The 19,394-nt window shown below is 36.8% G+C and overlaps 1 protein-coding gene across 6 annotated transcripts in view; it reads right to left on the bottom strand.

The window, feature by feature from the left end:
• Nucleotides 1-19,394, bottom strand: part of SMARCC1 (SWI/SNF related BAF chromatin remodeling complex subunit C1) — a 122,429-nt gene that overhangs the window by 90,212 nt on the left and 12,823 nt on the right. For all 6 annotated transcript variants that reach the window (XR_014064220.1, XM_081525820.1, XM_081525821.1 and 3 more), the window contains 5 exons: nucleotides 17,396-17,481; nucleotides 13,135-13,216; nucleotides 11,950-12,042; nucleotides 7,686-7,755; nucleotides 1,136-1,205 (listed from right to left, as the gene is read on the bottom strand). Coding sequence is in view for 5 of the 6 variants with exons in the window: in XM_081525820.1 (XP_081381946.1) it covers nucleotides 1,136-1,205; nucleotides 7,686-7,755; nucleotides 11,950-12,042; nucleotides 13,135-13,216; nucleotides 17,396-17,481 (401 nt within the window). In the remaining variant the exon portion in view is untranslated. The remainder of the gene's footprint in view (nucleotides 1-1,135; nucleotides 1,206-7,685; nucleotides 7,756-11,949; nucleotides 12,043-13,134; nucleotides 13,217-17,395; nucleotides 17,482-19,394) is intronic.

Below are 19,394 nucleotides of genomic sequence, written 5' to 3'. Positions count from 1 at the left end.
ATAGATTCTGATCAACTCTAGACCCAGAGAATGGAGAAATGTTCAAACACATCACAGTGACGCCATAAAAAATCCCAGTGTGGTAAAATCTTCATGACAAACAACCCGATTTCTTGAGTAATACACTGTAAGGAGGGGTGAAGACACAGGGAGAACCCATAAACTGAAAAAATACTTAAGAAATAAATCGACACAAGATGTGCTTAAATTATAATTCTAACAAACATCAATCTTATCAATTAATCAAATGTATCATGTGTCAGTGACTTGATATTTGACATTAAGGAATTCCCTGAAATTTTTTAGGTTTGACAGTGGCTTTGTGCTTATTTCTTAAAAAAAAAACAAAAACAACTTATCTTTCAGAAATGCATACTAAAATATTTATGACTGAAATACTGAAATGATGTCTTGGATTTGCTAACAAAAATGTGGTAGCAAAGGCTAAAGCTGGATGTGGATACAGGTGAAAGAAGACTGGTCTGACATGAAAAGCCCACAACGGAGAGTCTGGTCACTTGACGAAAGTGAAATGAACACTTGAACAGCTCTACCACAGGTTTAAGATAAAGGACGTGAAAGGTTATCCTTTTCCTACATGCCCTCTATGCAGCCATAATATTAAATAACAAGAGCCACTATTTTCACTGACATTTGTTCTTGTTTATAACATTAATAAACATTTTGATACTGAAATACAGTATGAGTTATGGCACATGCTTCATTTTACACATAATTTCATTCTTAATAAGGAATCCATAAACTGAAAAATAAAATAACCTATTTTTTAATAAAATGGCCTATTTTTAAAAAATAAATAAAACAAGTCATTAAAATACCCAGAAGAAAAATTCATTTCCTAAAGGAAACAAATCCAAATTAGCAATCTAATACCTTACTGAAAGACTGTCTTGACAAACACAGCAAACTTATCAGTTTAAGATAAATAAAGCCTGTGAACTCCACTGAACTCAATAACTTAATAAATACAAAAGTCAGCAAGAGAATATTCAAAAGAAGTGAGTTCACTGACTAAAACAAATCAACAAAATTGTTACTACTCAGAAAGCAAAACTATATATAAATAACTCTGACAAAACTGTTTATACCAGGTCTAAGGACATGTCGACATTACCTGTCGGGGTAAAACCCCCAGTGCACTAACACCTGCTTGTCTTTTCTCATCACAGGTCTCAACCACTCTTCTGAAAGGGAAAAAAAGAAAAAACTTTAGTCAATCTGACAGAAGAGATGAATAAACTATTTCTTGGACTTAATTTCTACCTAGAGTTTTTGGTTTGCTAGAAGCTCCTCCAAAAATTCCTTATTAAGGGGAGGTTTTCCAGTGGTTATTCAGACTTACTAGATTCTAGGTCTATTATCCATCACTCTTGATAAAACCAACTGTCTACTTCAGTAAAATACTCTCCTCCTCCCACTCATCTGCCTATTTGTCACAGTTCAGTTCAATTCAGTTGCTCAGTCGTTTCTGACTCTTTGCGACCCCATGAATTGCAGCACGCCAGGCCTCCCTGTCCACCATCAGCTCCCGGAGTTTACCCAAACCCATGTCCATCGAGTCGGTGATGCCATCCAACCATCTCATCCTCTGGCGTCCCCTTCTCCTCCTGCCCCCAATCCTTCCCAGCATTAGGGTCTTTTCCAGTGAGTCAACTCTTCGCATCAGGTGGCCAAAGTATTGGAGTTTCAGCTTCAACATCAGTCCTTCCAATGAACACCCAGGACTGATCTCCTTTAGGATGGACTGGTTGGATCTCCTTGCAGTCCAAGGGACTCTCAAGAGTCTTCTCCAACACCACAGTTCAAAAGCATCAATTCTTTGGTGCTCAGCTTACACAACTGAAGCGACTTAGCAGCAGCAGCTTTCTTCACTGTCCAACTCTCACATCCATACACGACCACTGGAAAAACCATAGCCTTGACTAGACAGACCTTTGTTGGCAAAGTAATGTCTCTGCTTTTAAATATGCTATCTAGGCTGGCCATAACCTTCCTTCCAAGGAGTAAGCGTCTTTTAATTTCATGGCTGCAATCACCATCAGCAGTGATTTTGGAGCCCAAAAAAATAAAGTCCAACACTGTTTCCACTGTTTCTCCATCTATTTCCCATGAAGTGATGGGACTAGGTGCCATGATCTTAGTTTTCTGAACGTTGAGCTTTAAGCCAACTTTTTCACTCTCCTCTTTCACTTTCATCAACAGGCTCTTTAGTTCTTCTTCACTTTCTGCCATAAGGGTGGTGTCATCTGCATACCTGAGGTTACTGCTATTTCTCCCGGCAATCTGGATTCCAGCTTGTGCTTCTTCCAGCCCAGCGTTTCTCATGATGTACTCTGTATAGAAGTTAAATAAGCAGGGTGACAATATACAGCCTTGACGTACTCCTTTTCCTATTTGGAACCAGTCTGTTGTTCCATGTCCGGTTCTAACTGTTGCTTCCTGACCTGCATACAGGTTTCTCAAGAGACAGGTCAGATGGTCTGGTATTCCCATCTCTTTCAGAATTTTCCACAGTTTATTGTGATCCACACAGTCAAAGGGTTTGGCATAGTCAATAAAGCAGAAATAGATGTTTTTCTGGAACTCTCTTGCTTTTTCGATGATCCAGTGGATGTTGGCAATTTGATCTCTGGTTCCTCTGCCTTTTTTAAAACTAGCTTGAACACCTGGAAGTTCACAGTTCACGTATTGCTGAAGCCTGGCTTAGAGAATTTTGAGCATTACTTTACTAGCGTGTGAGATGAGTGCAATTGTGAGGTAGTTTGAGCATTCTTTGGCATTGCCTTTCTTTGGGATTGGAATGAAAACTGACCTTTTCCACTCCTGTGGCCACTGATGAGTTTTCCAGATTTGCTGGCATATCAAGTGCAGTACTTTCACAGCATCACCTTTGAGGATTTGAAATAGATCAACTGGAATTCCATCACCTCCACTAGCTTTGTTCGTAGTGATGCTTTCTAAGGCCCACTTGACTTCACATTCCAGGATGTCTGGCTCTAGGTGAGTGATCACATCATCGTGATTATCTGGGTCGTGAAGATCTTTTTTGTACAGTTCTTCTGTGTATTCTTGCCACCTCTTCTTAATATCTTCTGCTTCTGTTAGGTCCACACCATTTCTGTCCTTTATTGAGCCCATCTTTGCATGAAATGTTCCCTTGATATCTCTAATTTTCTTGAAGAGATCCACCCAAATCAAGACCACTATGTTCTTTACAGCTTCCTTTCCCACACAGAACCTCTCCTTCCTTTTTCTGGTAAGCTTCGCAATTATGACACATCTTTCAGTGTGTAAGCCATGCTTCAGCTCCTTGATGAAAGTTTTACCAATTGCTCTTTTCCCTCCAAATTCACTTTCTCTGGTATCCTACAGCACTTCATAGTGCTGTATCAGAAGCTTTAGCAATAATACTATTTTGATTATATGTGAATGACTTCCCGTTAATTTAGCCCACCCAACAAGAGTGTAAACAATATGACACAGTGTAGATACTGTCAAGTTTCCAGAACAAAAAGAGGTTCACATGTACACAATCAGATGATTCTTTTTGATGTAATCATAGCTGAATCATATCTGCATTTCAGTACTTGTTATGATTCCTTTGGTAGCTTAGAAAACTCTGGTAGCTTAAAAAACTCGTTTCCAATACTAAAAAGGGACTAATGAGGTGATAGGCTGCTTGAATCTCACATAACAGCAGAAGAGAAAAACTAAGTGAAATCAGCTAAGTAAAATTGGCTTCTCATTGCCAACATCAACAGGAAATAGCCCCAGCTCACTGACTAATACCATGAAGCCTATAGGACAGGTTTCTGTCTCAACTAACTCAGTGTTGATGGGAAACCAGCATACTCTGAAAGCCTGGGCACCCACAAATCAAAGAATTCACTCACTGGCTTGTTGCAGCAACAGCAAACTTGTGGTACGGCAGACAGACACTAGAGAGAGCAAGAGATTATAATTTCCTGAAAGAGAAACTAGCAAAGCTCTCTGAGAAATCATATATTCAAGCCCAGAAACTGCCTGATGGATGCTAGGTCTCAAGCTGAGCTGATCTGTGCAAGTCTTTGCCTGTACCAAGCCAGGCCATAAAGACTGAGAGATGTAGCTCTTTTTCCAAATGCACAAAACACAGCAGAAAAAAAAAAAACAGGAAGTGACAAGGGAAAAGGCCCAATCAAAGGAATGAAATGAATCTTAAAAGTCAATCGTAAAGAAACAAACATCTATGGATTACCTGACAAATTCAAAATCATCATTTTAAAGAAGCTCAAAGTACTACAAGAGAACACACTTAAAACAACTAAACAAAACTAGGAAAACAATGTACGAACAAAATAAGAATATCAACAGAGAGATTCAAACCACAAAAAAAGAACCAAACAAATTCTGGAGTTTAAGATTATAAGAACGAAACTGAAAAATTCTCTAGAGGGGTTCAACGTCAGACTTGGCCAATCAGAAGAAAGAAAGCAAACTCAAAAACTGGTGGTTTGAGGATACATGTGTATGTATAATGTAATCCCTTTGCTGTACACTTGAAACGAACACAACATTGCTAATCAACTATACTCCAATATAAAATTTAAAAAGTTTTTAAAAACTAGTCATTTAAAATTATCAAGTCAGAGAACAAAAAGAATTAAGAACAGATAAGAAAACTTAAGGGGTTTTTCTATCTAAATAATTTATTTTGAATAAGATTTAGCCTGTTTTTCTCTTCTAAATAGTATCTCTCAATTTTAAAAAATTCTCTTTTCTTCTCTGAGGAAGTATACATTCTTTCTGCTAAAAGCAGTAATTCAACCTGTGTTCTTAAACCAATCCCTTTACCCCTACCAGGTCTTAACTATGTGCTCTGCCCAGAAATATATTGTAAAGCCACCAATGAAAGACACAACCCAAACCATCTCTACTTTCTTTTCCCTGCCATACATTCTGGGGCAATGGTGATCTTCCACCAACTCTACAACTTGCTCTCATTTGCAAGTTACTGAAATTTCATTCTCAAAGGTTATCAATTATTTCCTTGTATCAGGCTTGACTTTCTTGTAGAAAAATTCCACTGCCCACCTCTTGTTATTTGGAAATGCCTTCCTTATCTTCCCTTGACTGTTAAAGATATGGACCATCCCCGTTTGCCACCTGACTTATCTCCTGTGCTCTCCTGATATGTAGATTTATCCCATCCAGTGGTAACATATCCCTTCATCCAGCAATTTAATTGAGACTTTCCCAATGGATCCTGTTCTCTAACCAGTTTCCTTCTATCAGGTATCCTAGAAATTGGCTCCCAGGAAAATTCTCCTACTGCAGCCAATAGCTACATGTTTTTCTTCACCAAACCATCAGAATTTGTTTACCCTCTGCTTCACTCACCAAATAAAAACAAAACTCTTTAAATCAGACTCATGTTCTCTCACCTACTCACTCTTATTTCCCACTATCCTGATACTCAAACTTTGCCACTTTATTTTCCTCAAATTTCATAATTTATTACCTCTATGGTTTTATTTTGTGCCCCTTTTAGCATACCATATTTAAAATATTACTAATATCTTAAATATCACCTTTTATTTTAAACTTAACTAATCTATATAAAAGGCATACTGCATTTGCAAGAGTTTTACAACATGGTTGTAATGTGCTGTGGCTGGTATTGTTATCATCCATAGCTACCTCAAACTGTATATGAAATGAGCCCAACACAGAGCTTTGCTGAGTCAACCTTGACTTGTCAGCTACTCTAAGATAAACACTAAGTGTGAAGAAGCACATCTTACATTAAAAAACAGCTTCCAATATATTAAAATTAAAATGCTATCTCCTAACAATTACTCTAACTACTGACAGCAACATACCAAACAACCATCAGTATGTAGTTATCAAGCTTTTGTTAAACCAAGGAGAAAAAACTAGCATGAATAAGAAATCTAGATACAACAATTACAGTTCAAATCTTTTGTAAAAGGTAATTTTTTTCAAAAAGTTCACAATCTAAAAGTTCCATACCAGCCTTATTGGAGGAGAGTTAGCCAACAACAGAATGCTATGTACACAGCTAATTCACCACCTCCATCTAGTGGAAACCAATTGCTATTACCTAAAAGGATAAAAATCTGAGAAACCACCAATTAAACAGAGAAGGCAGAGTGAGGTTTCATGCTTTAGAAAAGTATCATAACCACAGAGCTAAAACTGTGACTGTTACAGAGCTAAAACTGTGACTGTTACAAATCAAGATTTCTGCATCAAAACGGATAATGAAAAGACCTAAATGTCACAGCTAAACTATAAAACTGTTAGAAGAAAGACAAGTATAAAACTTCATGACTCTAGATTTAGGAAATGGTTTCCTACATTTGACACCAAAAACACAAGCAAGCAACCAACCAACCAATCTAACTACTTACAACTGTTTGGAGTATCTATTGGATCTGTAGTGATGTCCCCCTTCCATTCTTGACATTATTCTTTCTTTCTGTCGCTTATATGCCACATGATTGTGTCTTATTAGTTTCTTCTAAGAACCGTTTCTGATACTTCTCATCATCTTGCTATTATTACGTTCTAGTTCATTAAGTTTTGCCCATGTCTTTATTATTTATTTCCTTCTTCCTTTAGGTTTAACTTGCTGTTGTTTCTCTAAATTCTTCAGATAAATTTCTTGTGAACCACTGAATTTTCAGTCTTTCTTTTTTCCTAATATATACATTTAAAGATAAAAATTTCCCTCTGAGCATAGCTTCAGCTGCATAATTTAATGTTCTCACACTTTATTACTCACTTCATAATTATTCAGCTCCAAAGTTTTTCCATTTCCATTATAGTTTCTTCTTTGACCCATGGATTATATGGCAATGTGTTTCTTAACTTTCAAGCATACAGGGATTATCTGGTAATCTTTTTGTTACTGACTTCTAGCATAACTGCACTGGTCAGGAAAAAACACTCACCATGGGGTAATTAGTCATTCAAATCTGATATAATTTGGCTTTTCACATAGATGTCCTAAACGGATATGATGTGCTTACCAGAGACTTGATTCCTGTAAGAGATCTGTTTCTCAGTCTAAATTAGTTAATCTGGTTGATTAACTCACAGCTTATTTCCCAACTTTCCAACCTTTGAAAGAATGGTTAGCACAAATCTTTGTAAAGGTACAAAATCAGTTTTCATAGGTCTAATGAACTCTGGCCAGTGACAAAATTAACTTTCATGATAGCAGGGTTGAAGATCAAAATATGAACCACTATAAATTCACCAAACTAAAATATTGCTGAGGGGCCCTGTTTAGACAGTAAGCCAATCTTCCCAAGAGATATTCCTCTATCTTGCAATTTCTCTTAATTTGCAGAACACAAGAGGTACAGCAAACATTAACAAAGTTAATACATAAGGCTGGCTTAGACTTAACAACCAGATAATGACTACCAACAAAGAAATAAGTCTAATGATTAGAAAATTGGATGTCATAGAATTAGCTTGCTAATCATAACTCAGCAAAAAAAAAACCCTATGAACTTAAATTATCGATGGAATTTATTTAATACTTAAAAGTCTCTTATCTTTAAAAAGCTGGTTATATTGTTTAAACCACTTGACTTAACTTAAAAATCTAGTGAAATATCAGTTTATTAGTTCACAACCAAAAACTAACTTACCATCCTCTTGTGAGGAAGGATATGGATAAACATGGTGGGAAGCTTTTGACTTCTCATCAGTAAATGTTCCCTGGAAAGCAAATGAACAAGTAATGTAAAAATAAAACATGACAAACAAACTATGAGCTGCCAGATGCAAACTGCCTGGGAATTACAGGGCATTATTCTACATTTTCGGAGAAGGCAGTGGCACCCCACTCCAGTACTCTTGCCTGGAAAATCCCATGGACGGAGAAGCCTGGTAGGCTACAGTCCATGGGGTCGCTAAGAGTCGGACACGACTGAGCGACTTCACTTTCACTTTTCCCTTTCATGCACTGGAGAAGGAAATGGCAACCCACTCCAGTATTCTTGCCTGGAGAATCCCAGGGATGGTGGAGCCTGGTGGGCTGCCATCTATGGGGTCGCACAGAGTCGGACACGACTGAAGCGACTTAGCAGCAGCAGCAGCAGCATTCTACATTTTAAATTTTAACAGCACTATTTTAATACTATAATATTTTTATTATTTTTAGTCAAGGAAAGGGATAGTGATTAACAAGAAGAAACAAAAGCAAATTATCTATAGACAGTTTATATTTTGTATAGGAAAATAATGCTAATTTATTAGCTAACTCTTGGCTAATTCTCTTCAGAACTCTCTCTCTGGGTAACTTTATCAGTAATTTGAATACCTTCAACTAATTTTGCAAGCTATTCCAAAGTCATCACAAATTATCAATGTTACTTGAAGTGAATCAATGCAAGTTTAAGGCCATGAGCCGTAAGCTAGGGGCCACATACATACAAGATGGACATTTGACTTCACTCCAGTATTATGTATGCTACTGCCTTCTTAAGTCAATGAATGAACGCTGAAGTCAAGTTCTGGCTAAGCCACAGCTAGAATACTACAGTCTAGAACATGACATGGAAATCATCTATTTTTATTTTATTATTATTATTTTGAGGGGGAACATATGGGATGCAGGATCTTAGTTCTCCAATCAGAGACAGAACCCATGCTCCCCGCATTGGGATCACAGAATCTTAACCACTGGACCACCAGGGAAGTCCCATGACTTGAAGTCACTTACACACAAAAACGCTCATTCTTGGGACTTCCCTGGTGGTCCAGTGGCTAAGACTCTGCGCTCCCAGTGCAGGGGGCCTGGGTTCAATTCCTGGTCAGGGAGCTAGATCCCATACACTTCGACTAAAGATCCCACATGCTGCAACCAAGATCCAACCTGGCCAAATAAAGAAATGCTTTTTAAAAAATGCTCATTATAGAAACCATAAAAATGACAAGAAGTCTTAAAATCAGGTATAAGTAGCACATTAACGTATCACCTAATTTTGTCTTTGACAATGAATATTTACTAAATATTACAATCAGAAAACACTATAATGCAATTTTCAACAGAAAGAAAACTCTAAACTTCTCAGATTTAGGGCTATCTAAAAATGACTCTTGTGCTTGTGCATGCACAGTCGTGCCCGACTCTTTGCAACCCCATGGACTGTAGGCCACTGGGCTCCTCTCTCTATGGAATTTTCTGGACAAGAACACTAGAGTGGGTTGCCATTTCCTACTCCAGGGGATCTTCCTGGCCCACGGATCAAACCTGCATCTCCTGCATTGGCAGGCAGATTCTTTACCACTGACCCAAGTAAAGATGAAATAGCTACCAAATAAGGCAAAGAATTCTCAATCACCAGAAGTATTAGAGCACACTTCTAACAGTCAGAGGAAAGGTTAAAAAGGGAATGTCAACATCTAATGTGTGAGGTAACAGTCAGAAGAGCACACTATTGAGGACTCTGGCCTCTAGAGTCCATCAGACAGGCCTGGGTTTGCACCTCCGCTCTACCATGTACTACACTTAACATGACATGGGACAAGTAGTTAATTTTTTTGTGCTTCAGTGTCTTCTGTGAAATAAAGTGGTAACAATAAAACATTTTTTACAAGAATTTTGTTAGGACTAGGTTAATAGACACAAAAGAACAGTGACAGGCACACTGTAAGTGATCAATCAATAGAGTTATTAGTGCATTTTGAATGCTTGAGAAAAGGCCTGATCATCTGATCTTTTTATTACTTTCACCGACTGTTAGGGAAGATCTCTTCCCTAACAGTCTATGAAACCAGGAAGCTCTTTTTATCTCTCTGGAGGTTATCCTTATAAAACAATCACTGGGACTCCCCTCGTGGTCCAGTGGTTAAGACTTTGCCTTCCAATGCAGGGAGTGCCTGGTTCGATCCTTGGTCGGGGAGCTAAGATCCCACATGGCTTGCGGCCAAAAAACCAAAAATATAAAACAGAAACAATATCGTAACAAATTCAATAAACATTAAAAAAAAAAAAAAAACAATCACTGAGTCAGATTTCCTAAGAACTATGACACCTAAATGTTCAGTATTAAATTGCAGGAAAATACATAAACTTTTCCCAGGATGATTTCAGAGCAATAAGAGTATATAATTTTAGCTTGAAAGCAGAAACCCATTGGTTAACTTGTTCCGTTTATGCCCGCTAACATTCCACCTGTAATTAAGCTACACTTGCTGGTCACTCCAATAAAGAGATAGTCTAAAAGGAAAAAGGTTAAGTGACTTGTTCAAAATCATAATACTAGTTAAAAAAAAAAAAAGAATTCCACTTCAGACTGCTTGATCTGAAGGCACAATCCTATCATTCTTCTCTTTTGTACAAATGTTATAGCTAAGAAAACGACTGTACTACATTTCCAATTTTTAGAAGTACAGTATCAGAGGACTTCCTTGGTGGTCCACTGGTTACGAGTCTGTGCTTCCACTGCAGGGGGCATAGGTTTGACAATTTGGTTGGGGAACTAAGATCCTGCATGCTACACAGGGCAGCCAAAAAATTAAAAAAGAAAATATAGCTGGCCATTTTCAGCTCTGTGGTGATCTAAATGGTAAGGAAATCTAAAAAAGAGGGATACATGTATATGTGGGCTTTCCTAGTGGCTCAGCAGTAAAGAATCCACCTGCCAATGCAGTAGACACAGGTTCAATCTCTGGGTTGGGAAGATCCCCTGGAGGCAGAAAGGACAACCCACTCTAGTCTTCTTGCCTGGGATATCCCATGGACAGAGGAGTGTGGTGGGCTACAGTCCATGGAGTCACAGAGTCAGACACAACTTAGCAAGTCAACAACAATATCGTGTATATGTACAGCTGATTCACTCTGCTATATAGCAGAAACTAACACAACATTGTAAAACAATTATACTCTAATAAAAATTAATTGAAAAAAAAGCAGTATTAGCAATATTTACTTTGAGAACTTAGAAGATAACTTTACTAAATGCTAAAATATAATTCAACCAGCAATTTCTCTTGTAGCAGGAAAAAAAAACAAACAGCTATTTCATGAGGTTTCTCAACCAATTCTAACATGTGGTAAAACTTTGTGATTCAAGTGATGGTGCTTCAAAAAATGATCTTGAGTGTCCTCAGCTAGTTTACCATGACAAAGATTTGCTTTCAGTTTAGCCAAAGGAAATGGCAACCCACTCCAGTACTCTCGCATGGAAAATCCCATGGATGGAGAAGCCTGGTAGGCTACAGTCCATGGGGTTGGACATGACTGAGTGACTTCACTTTAGCCACACATGTAGTCAGAGACCTATACATGCATAAATACCCAAGGTCTTCACCACAATGAAGTTAGAGAAAGGAAGCGAAGATGTGAGAAGATAGCACTGGTACAGGTAAACCAAGAGAAGGGAAGTTTGCGGAGAAAACAGAATCTCCCAGTCATTTTATCAAAGCTACAAATATAAATACAATATATATAATGGGGGAGAGGCAGGTTTGCTTAAAGTAATATTTGATCTCCTCCTACCAATGACTGTGTCACCAGCTCTCACTGTTTGACTTTGTAATTACAGGGATGCACAGTGCACTGGTCTAACTCTAAAAAGACATATTTCATAGTAAGACTATTATGAATCCACATCAGTGACTTTATTAAATGCTACTCCAGGAAACATCCATATATCAAAGCATCACATTGGACACCTTACACAATGTTATGCATCAATTATATCTCAATAATGCTGGTGGGAAAATGCTATTCTAGGCTAACTGGAGACAAAGGGAGAGAGAAGAAAATCTGGGACTATAAGAACCCAAAGAGAGGAACTTTCACTTTATGCTTATATATATACAGAAATCAAAAGATATAATTTATAGCTGAGATTCACAAGAATTCTATATACACAATGTTTATGAAGTGATCGTGTATATTACCTGATGTCGTTTGATTATATCTTTCAATTTGTTAGCCAACTTCAGATCAATGTCTGGAATGAGGTAGATGTTGGGTCTGGCCAGACAATTGCTCTGAGGGAAAAAGAATACATTTTGAAATTCTCTTAGTTTTGAAATAATGTCACATTATTTATGCATTTACCTTAATGACAAAAGTTGACACTCAAAGCCATACTGCTTAAAATAGGAAGACATACTTTGCTGCAGTATGTAAAAGCCTTATTTCAATACAAAACCTAGGTGTTCAGCAGGCTACTTAATGCCATTCACTGATCAAAAAACTGCTAAGACCCATGACCTAGAGAAATTCATCATACTTTTCATTAAGGTGTTATACTGATAAATTAATCCTAGTCAATTTTACCTGGACTTGAAAGTCTAAGTCTCATGTAGCATTTTCACCCAACCTGAGGGTGGGGGGTAGAGGGGGGTACATGGGGAGGGATGCCCATTTTGGCTTATCGTTTAAGTTACTTAAAATATAAAAACTGAATTACAGCTCTTTCCCCCCATTTCTCATCTTATGAATAGCAATGATTAAAACATGCATATTAACTCCCCAAACCATCACCAAAAATTAGTGAAGATACAAAAACTGCTCAGTTATTTCTCTAAGTTAAGAGCCCATGAGAAAAGTTTCAGGAATTAAATTAATGATAATACCCAGCAGAATTGCCAGTTCCCTCTCCCCACAAAGGTTAACTCAGTGATTATTAAAAATTACTTATCAGTAAAAACACTAAGAAAGAAAAGAAGAAAATTAAGTGTTCTCTTCTCCAAGTTATAATCTAGTTGGGGAAATAAGATTTCTATTTATGGTACAACCATGAAACAAATCCAAACAAAATGACTGTATAAACAAATGACTACTAGGATGGAAGAATGTTTATATTAAATATGAAAGATCTAAATAATGGATTAGTGAAATTACTAAAGAAAATATTATGAATTATTTTACTATTTTTAAGAAAAATATTCTATAAATGATATAGTCATGACACAGTCATACCTTATAGCTCTAATCCCCAAAACTCAAAAAAATAATACAATAATAGATTTCAGGAAACTTTTCTCCCTTTGATCTTTGAGCTAGAATAAAGCCAATCTCAGAATTAAAAGCATATTAAAGGAAAAAAGTTTTAACAATCAAATTTTCTGAGTTACCTGAACCAATGTTTTTTCAATGTTCATAAACATTTCAACATTACGATCCATTCGGGATGGATTCTGCAGATCAAACCTCCGCCTGTAAGCAAGAAATCAGTAGTTAATTTGTCTCTCACCTTAAACAAAAGTGAAAACTTGGTTTTAGTACCCAATACAAATGAGATCAAAAGATTTGGATATTAAAATTGCACTCTACAAAATGTACAACATATTTTCTCAGCAGTATGAGAAATCAGTGTCAACACCTTCATAAAACACTAAATTTAATGATATTCAATCTACTCCAGTCAAAATAAACTACCAAATTCAAGAAGCATCCCCTGTTTTCTGTAAATCTAAGATATTTTACATCATATATAAAAGTAATCCACAGATTCAAAGGCAGTGAACTACTATACCATTCTTCAAGTATATGGGAAGTCTGTCTACTTTATATGTGCTTAAAAGTCATCTGTTCAAAGTCAAGAGTGTCTGTAATGCTTAGAGCCTACTACTGTCCCAAATGTGGTAAAATTCATCTATTTACCTACACTTTAAATCTTTCCCAAATGTTTTTTTATCTAAGAACCCAAGCATAACATGATAGTGTTGTCTTAACCTATTCTTAGTCATTTCCAGATGACTCAGTTCAGTCAGTTCAGTCTCTCAGTCGTGTCCGACTCTTTGCGACCCCATGGACTGCAGCTCGCCAGGCTTTCCTGTCCATCACCAACTCCTGCAGCCTGCTCAAACTCATGTCCATTGAGTCGCTGATGACATCCAACCATCTCATCCTCTGTCGTCCCCCTCTCCTCCCCCCTTCAATCCTTCCCAGCATCAGGGTCTGGAATTCCATCGCCTCCACTAGCTTTGTTCATAGTGATGATTCCTAAGGCCCACTTGACTTTACATCCAGGATGTCTGGCTCTAGCCAAGTGATCACACCATCATGATATCTGGGTTATGAAGATCTTTTTTGTATAGTTCTTCTCTATATTCTCGCCACCTCTTCTTAGAATCTTCTGCTTCTGTTAGGTCCATACTGTTTCTGTCCTTTATCATGCCCATCTTTGCATGACGTGTTCCCTTGGTATCTCTAATTTTCCTGAAGAGACCTCTAGTCTTTCCCATTCTATTGTCTTTTCCTAAATACTTTGATTGGGATAAAGCCTTTTCTTCCGGAGGAAAAGGGGGCAACAGAGGATGAGATGGATGGATGGCATCATCAACTCAATGGACATGAGTCTGAGCAAACTCTGGGACATAGTGAAGGACAGGGAGGCCTGGTATGCTGCAGTCCATGGGATCGCAATGAGTCGGACACGACTGAGCGGCTGAACAACAAGGACATAATACAATTCTACAAGACAACCCGTTTTTATTTTTTTTAAACGTAGTTTTTTGAGGAAAAGAAGAAGAAAGAGTGAGAAAGAAAATCAGAAATGTTTTAAGAGGCTTAAGAGTCAGGCTTCCCTGGTGGCTCAGTGGTGAAGAAACCAATGCGAATGCAGGAGACATGGGTTCAATCCCTGGTCCATGAAGATCCCACTTGCTAAGCCCATGCATCACAACTATCGAGCCCATGCTCTAGAGCCTGCAAGTCGCAACTACTGATCTGTGTGCCACAACTAGAGAGTAGCCCCTGCTCTCCGCAACTAGAGGAAAGTCCACACAGTAACAAAGACCCAGCAGAGCCAAATATTTAAAAAATTATTTTAAAAGAGACTTGAAAGAGTCATATGAACCAACTGTAATGTATGAATCTTGTTTGGATACTGATTAAAACAAAATATAAAAAATATTTGTGAGATTATCAGGGAAACAAACACTAAGTAGATAGTATTCGATAATATTGAAAAATTACTGATAATTTTCTCAGCTGTGGTAATAGTACAGTTATCATGCTTTCTTAAAATCTAATTTTTTTTGGTCATACCATTCAGCATGCAGGATCTTAATTCCTCAACCAGAGACTGAACCATGCCCCCTCCATTGTGAGTGCAAAGTCTTAACCACTGGACCATCAAGAAAATCTCTAAAATCTAATTTTAGAAATAAATACACAGAAGTATTTACAGATGAAATTCTATAAAGCAGTAGATGCATGATTAGAAACAGAAGTTCACTGTATTAATATTAATCTTTCTCCTTTTATGTATAATTTATATTTTCCATAGTAATAAACCAAAATGGCTTGCCAAACAGTAATTTGATAACATGGCACATTAAAGCTTTTCTGAATCTACAGTATGATAAGTAAGCAAAAGTACATATATGAATATTAACAAAACTGAACAAAAGAAAACAGATAAATACAGTATAACCTTTACTTGAAAGATTTTATCTTATTTCAAAATTACCAACAGTATTTAAATAAACTTTACTTTTTAAATTATGGAAAGATGCTCAAACCTGCCCAAAAGGGAAATGTAAATTAAACTAAAACTATAAAATCTTTCTCAAATCTATCACAAATTACTAGGACGAAAAGATGGAGGTAATACAAATAAATATAAATGCTGGCCAGTGAAAGGGGAAAAGGTACACTCTTAATACATTCTGGTTGGACAATAAATCAGTACAATTTTGTTTGCAGATTTGCCAATTGTTTGTGTTATGTTTCTTGTTATTTCAACTTGAGTATCTTAATTCCTTATGATCTCATCTGAGTCAGCAGCAGAATCAAGACGACAAGCCACTATTCAAGTGCCCAACTGGGTGGACAGTTATTAAGACATGCACTGTCAGAACATAAGCGATCCACTCACTGCAAGTGTGTAAATCACAGGAGACAGGGGAAGGTGTGTACTACAACTGGTTTATAATTATACTTGAAAGACAATAACTCTGCTACAATCTGAGAAGATTTGGAAAAATTATTACTCCTCATTCCTCTTAAAAGTCTGTAACTCTATCCTTTACTTCTTTGTTGGCCTGATATTTAAATCATAGAAGATTTGTTTTACGTAGCCTTCTAAACCACCTGAAATCTTTTCAGATAAAAATATTTCATTGTACTGATACACTAAATAAGCAAGTTTCATAATAACTTAGGAAGTCATTTCTCTTTGAGACTCTGCCCTCAAGGGTCCAGGCTGGACTTGGAAGAGACACAAGCTGAACAAGAAAACCAAGAAAGGAAAGAGTTCCAAATGGGAATCTAGAGCATGGATACAAACCATGTATGAGTACCCATGAGAGCATGACTGACATGCTGTCAATCCTGTTAACAAACCAGGGAATACTCTGGTAAGAGCACAACACCAGCCCTGGAAAGAGAACTGAAAAACAGAAAGCTATCTCTGATGACAACAAACTCTCATGCTCATTTAATCAATCAAATAATATATATTAAACATCCATTCATACATATAAAGTTCTAGCAAATAAGATGTATGTCTGTATCTCTTTCCACTTACCATAAATAAGTCATTTACTTATACACTTGTCCTAATTATTGATGCAAATACTTACTGGCATTTCTCAGTCATAAAGTATGGGATTAGCTTACTTTTTATGTTAAAAGACACAAATTATGTGAGTATTCTGGAAAGATGCTAAGATTATGAACCGTACAACACAACTAAAACCACCAAACAACTTCAATACACTTCAGCACCCTCCTAACCCCTATCCTTGAAATAGAATCATCATCATTAAACACTCAGTAATCCTAACAGCTGAACTTCCCACACTGAGGTGGAGAAAACCCTATAGTTCAAGAAAGAAAAGGAGGAAAGCAACAAGACAGAGTGAGAAAGGAAAAAAGAAAGAGTAAAAGGAAAAGCAAAACTGTAGGAAAAAAAACACCAGAATTCCCATCCTAATTCCATCACTGCCCTCACAACACCTGTACTCCTCCAAGCCAGACTCCTTTTGTGTTTTGAGGGGGGCAAGCTGGATGACTCTTACTTGGAAGGCCCAGTCCACAGAACACTTAAAACTGTTATCTTTCAGCACATTATAAGTTTATAATACACATTTATGTATTTCATAGTGAGCCTACCTTCCGATTTGCTGATAATATACATCCATCTATTATCTACATGCAACCATATATGAAAAATATCTTGCATAATAAATGTAACAGTTGTTTGATATTTTTCTTGGTTGTAGGCACAAAAGTAAACTAGGGCCCTAGATAAAAGACAATGTACTTTGGATATTAATCATAATATGCTTATAGAATTCTGTAATACCGTATCAAGAAGAAACATGTTTAACATTGGAAAACTTATACATATCACAGCAAAACATGCAAATGAATACAAAAACTTACCATCCCTGCTCATTTTTGTATTTGTAAGCAGCCCCAAGAATGTGACACAAGGTGCCTCCAGCTTTGAAATCCATGAAACATTTTGCCTAAAAGATGATACAAGTTACACATGAGAAAAATAAAAACTTCTGACAATTACTCCTGTCTGAACTCTAAGCTTTGTAAGTATGTGCAAGCTCATTTGTGTCTGACTCCTTGCAACCCCATGAGCAGTAGCACACTCCTCTGTTCATGGGATTTCCAAGGCAAGAATACTGGAGTGGGTTGCTATTTCCTCCTAAAGGGGATCTTCCCACCCCAGGGATTGAATCTGCATCTCCTGTGTCTCCTGCATTAACAAGTGGATTCTTTACCACTGAGCCACCTGGGAAGTCTAGGCTTTATATAAACTCAAAGTTATAAACAACTCCTAATTCAATAGCTTCCTTACTTTTTTGGAACAAATTGAGGCACAAAAAAATGCTTCTAATTTTTCTTTAAGTAAACAGTCTATTAAAAAAAAAAAAAGACTTAACAAAAGATATATCAAACTTTTTCAGCAGAAAACATTAATGGACAAATTAATGATACACTACTAACTCCACTGGTAAATTTAAAATTCAATTTAAAAAATTAAATGAAATTCAAATTTTAAAATGTATAATAAGAAATATCAAGTCAACTTCACTGATGAACACAGATGCAAAAATCCTCAACAAAATACTAGCAAACTGAATCCAAAGATCATACACCCCGGTCAAGTTATCTCAGAAACGCAAGGGTTTTTCAATATCCACAAATGAATCAACATGATACACAATAACAAACTGAAGAAATCATATCATCAGCCCCACAGATGCAGAAAAGGCTTGTGATAAAATCTAACGTCTATTTATGATTTAAAAAAACAACAAACTCTCCAGAAAGTGGGCACAAAGGGAACATATCTCAACATAATCCCGGCCACACATGACAAACCCACAGCTAATATCATACTCAAGGGTAAAAAACTGGAAGTATTCCTTTAAAGATCAGGAACAAGACAAGGATACCCACTGATACCACTCTTCTTCAACAGAGTGTTGGAAGTCCTAATCACAGCAGTCAGAGAAGAAAAAGAAATAAAGGAATCCAAATTGGAAAGGAAGAAATAAAACTATCTTCAGATGACATGATACTATACAGAGAAAATCCTAAAGACACTACCAGAAAACTACTAGAGCTCATCAGTGAATTCAGCAAAGCTGCAGAATGCAAAATTAATATACAGAAATCTGTTGCCATTTCTATACATTAACAACAAAAGATCAGAAAGAGAAATTAAGGAAACAACCCAACTTACCATCGCAACAAAAGAGTAAAATATCCAGGAATAAACCTACCTAAAGAGGCAAAAAACTTGTACTCTGAAAACTGTAAGATGCTAACGAAAGAAACTGAAGATGACGCCAGCAGACGAAAAGATACACCATGTTCTCAGTATTGTCAAAATGACATCACTACCCAAGGCAGTCGAGATTCAGTGAAATCCGTATCAGATTACCAATGATGTTTTTCAGAGAACTAGAACAAAAAATTTTTTTACTTGTATGGAAAAACAAAAGACCCTAAACAGCCAAAACAATCTTGAGAAAGAAGAACAGAGCTGCAGGGTCACAGTCCCTGACTTCAGATTATACTACGAAGCCACAGTAATTTTAACAGTATAGTACTGGCCCCAAAACAGACACATAAATCAACAGAACAGGACAGAAAGCCCAAAAGACAAACCTACGCGCTTATGGTCAATTAATCTGTGACAAAGGAGGAAAGAATATACAATGGAGAAAAGATAGTCTCTTTAATAAATGGTGCTGGGAAAACCGGACAGCTACATGTAAAAGAATAAAATTAGAACATTCTCTAACATCATATACGAAAATAAACTGAGAATGGATTAAAAGACTTAAATGTAACATTAGTTATTATAAAACTCCTAGAGGGAAAACATAGGCAGAACACTCTTTGACATAAATCACAG

The sequence above is a fragment of the Giraffa tippelskirchi genome, chromosome 9 (genome assembly GCF_054371585.1).
Source record: "Giraffa tippelskirchi isolate mGirTip1 chromosome 9, T2T-mGirTip1v1.2.pri, whole genome shotgun sequence".
Classification (NCBI taxonomy): Eukaryota; Metazoa; Chordata; class Mammalia; order Artiodactyla; family Giraffidae; genus Giraffa; species Giraffa tippelskirchi.
Note: the sequence above shows the minus strand (reverse complement) of the source record. Positions and strands in the feature narration are given on the sequence as shown.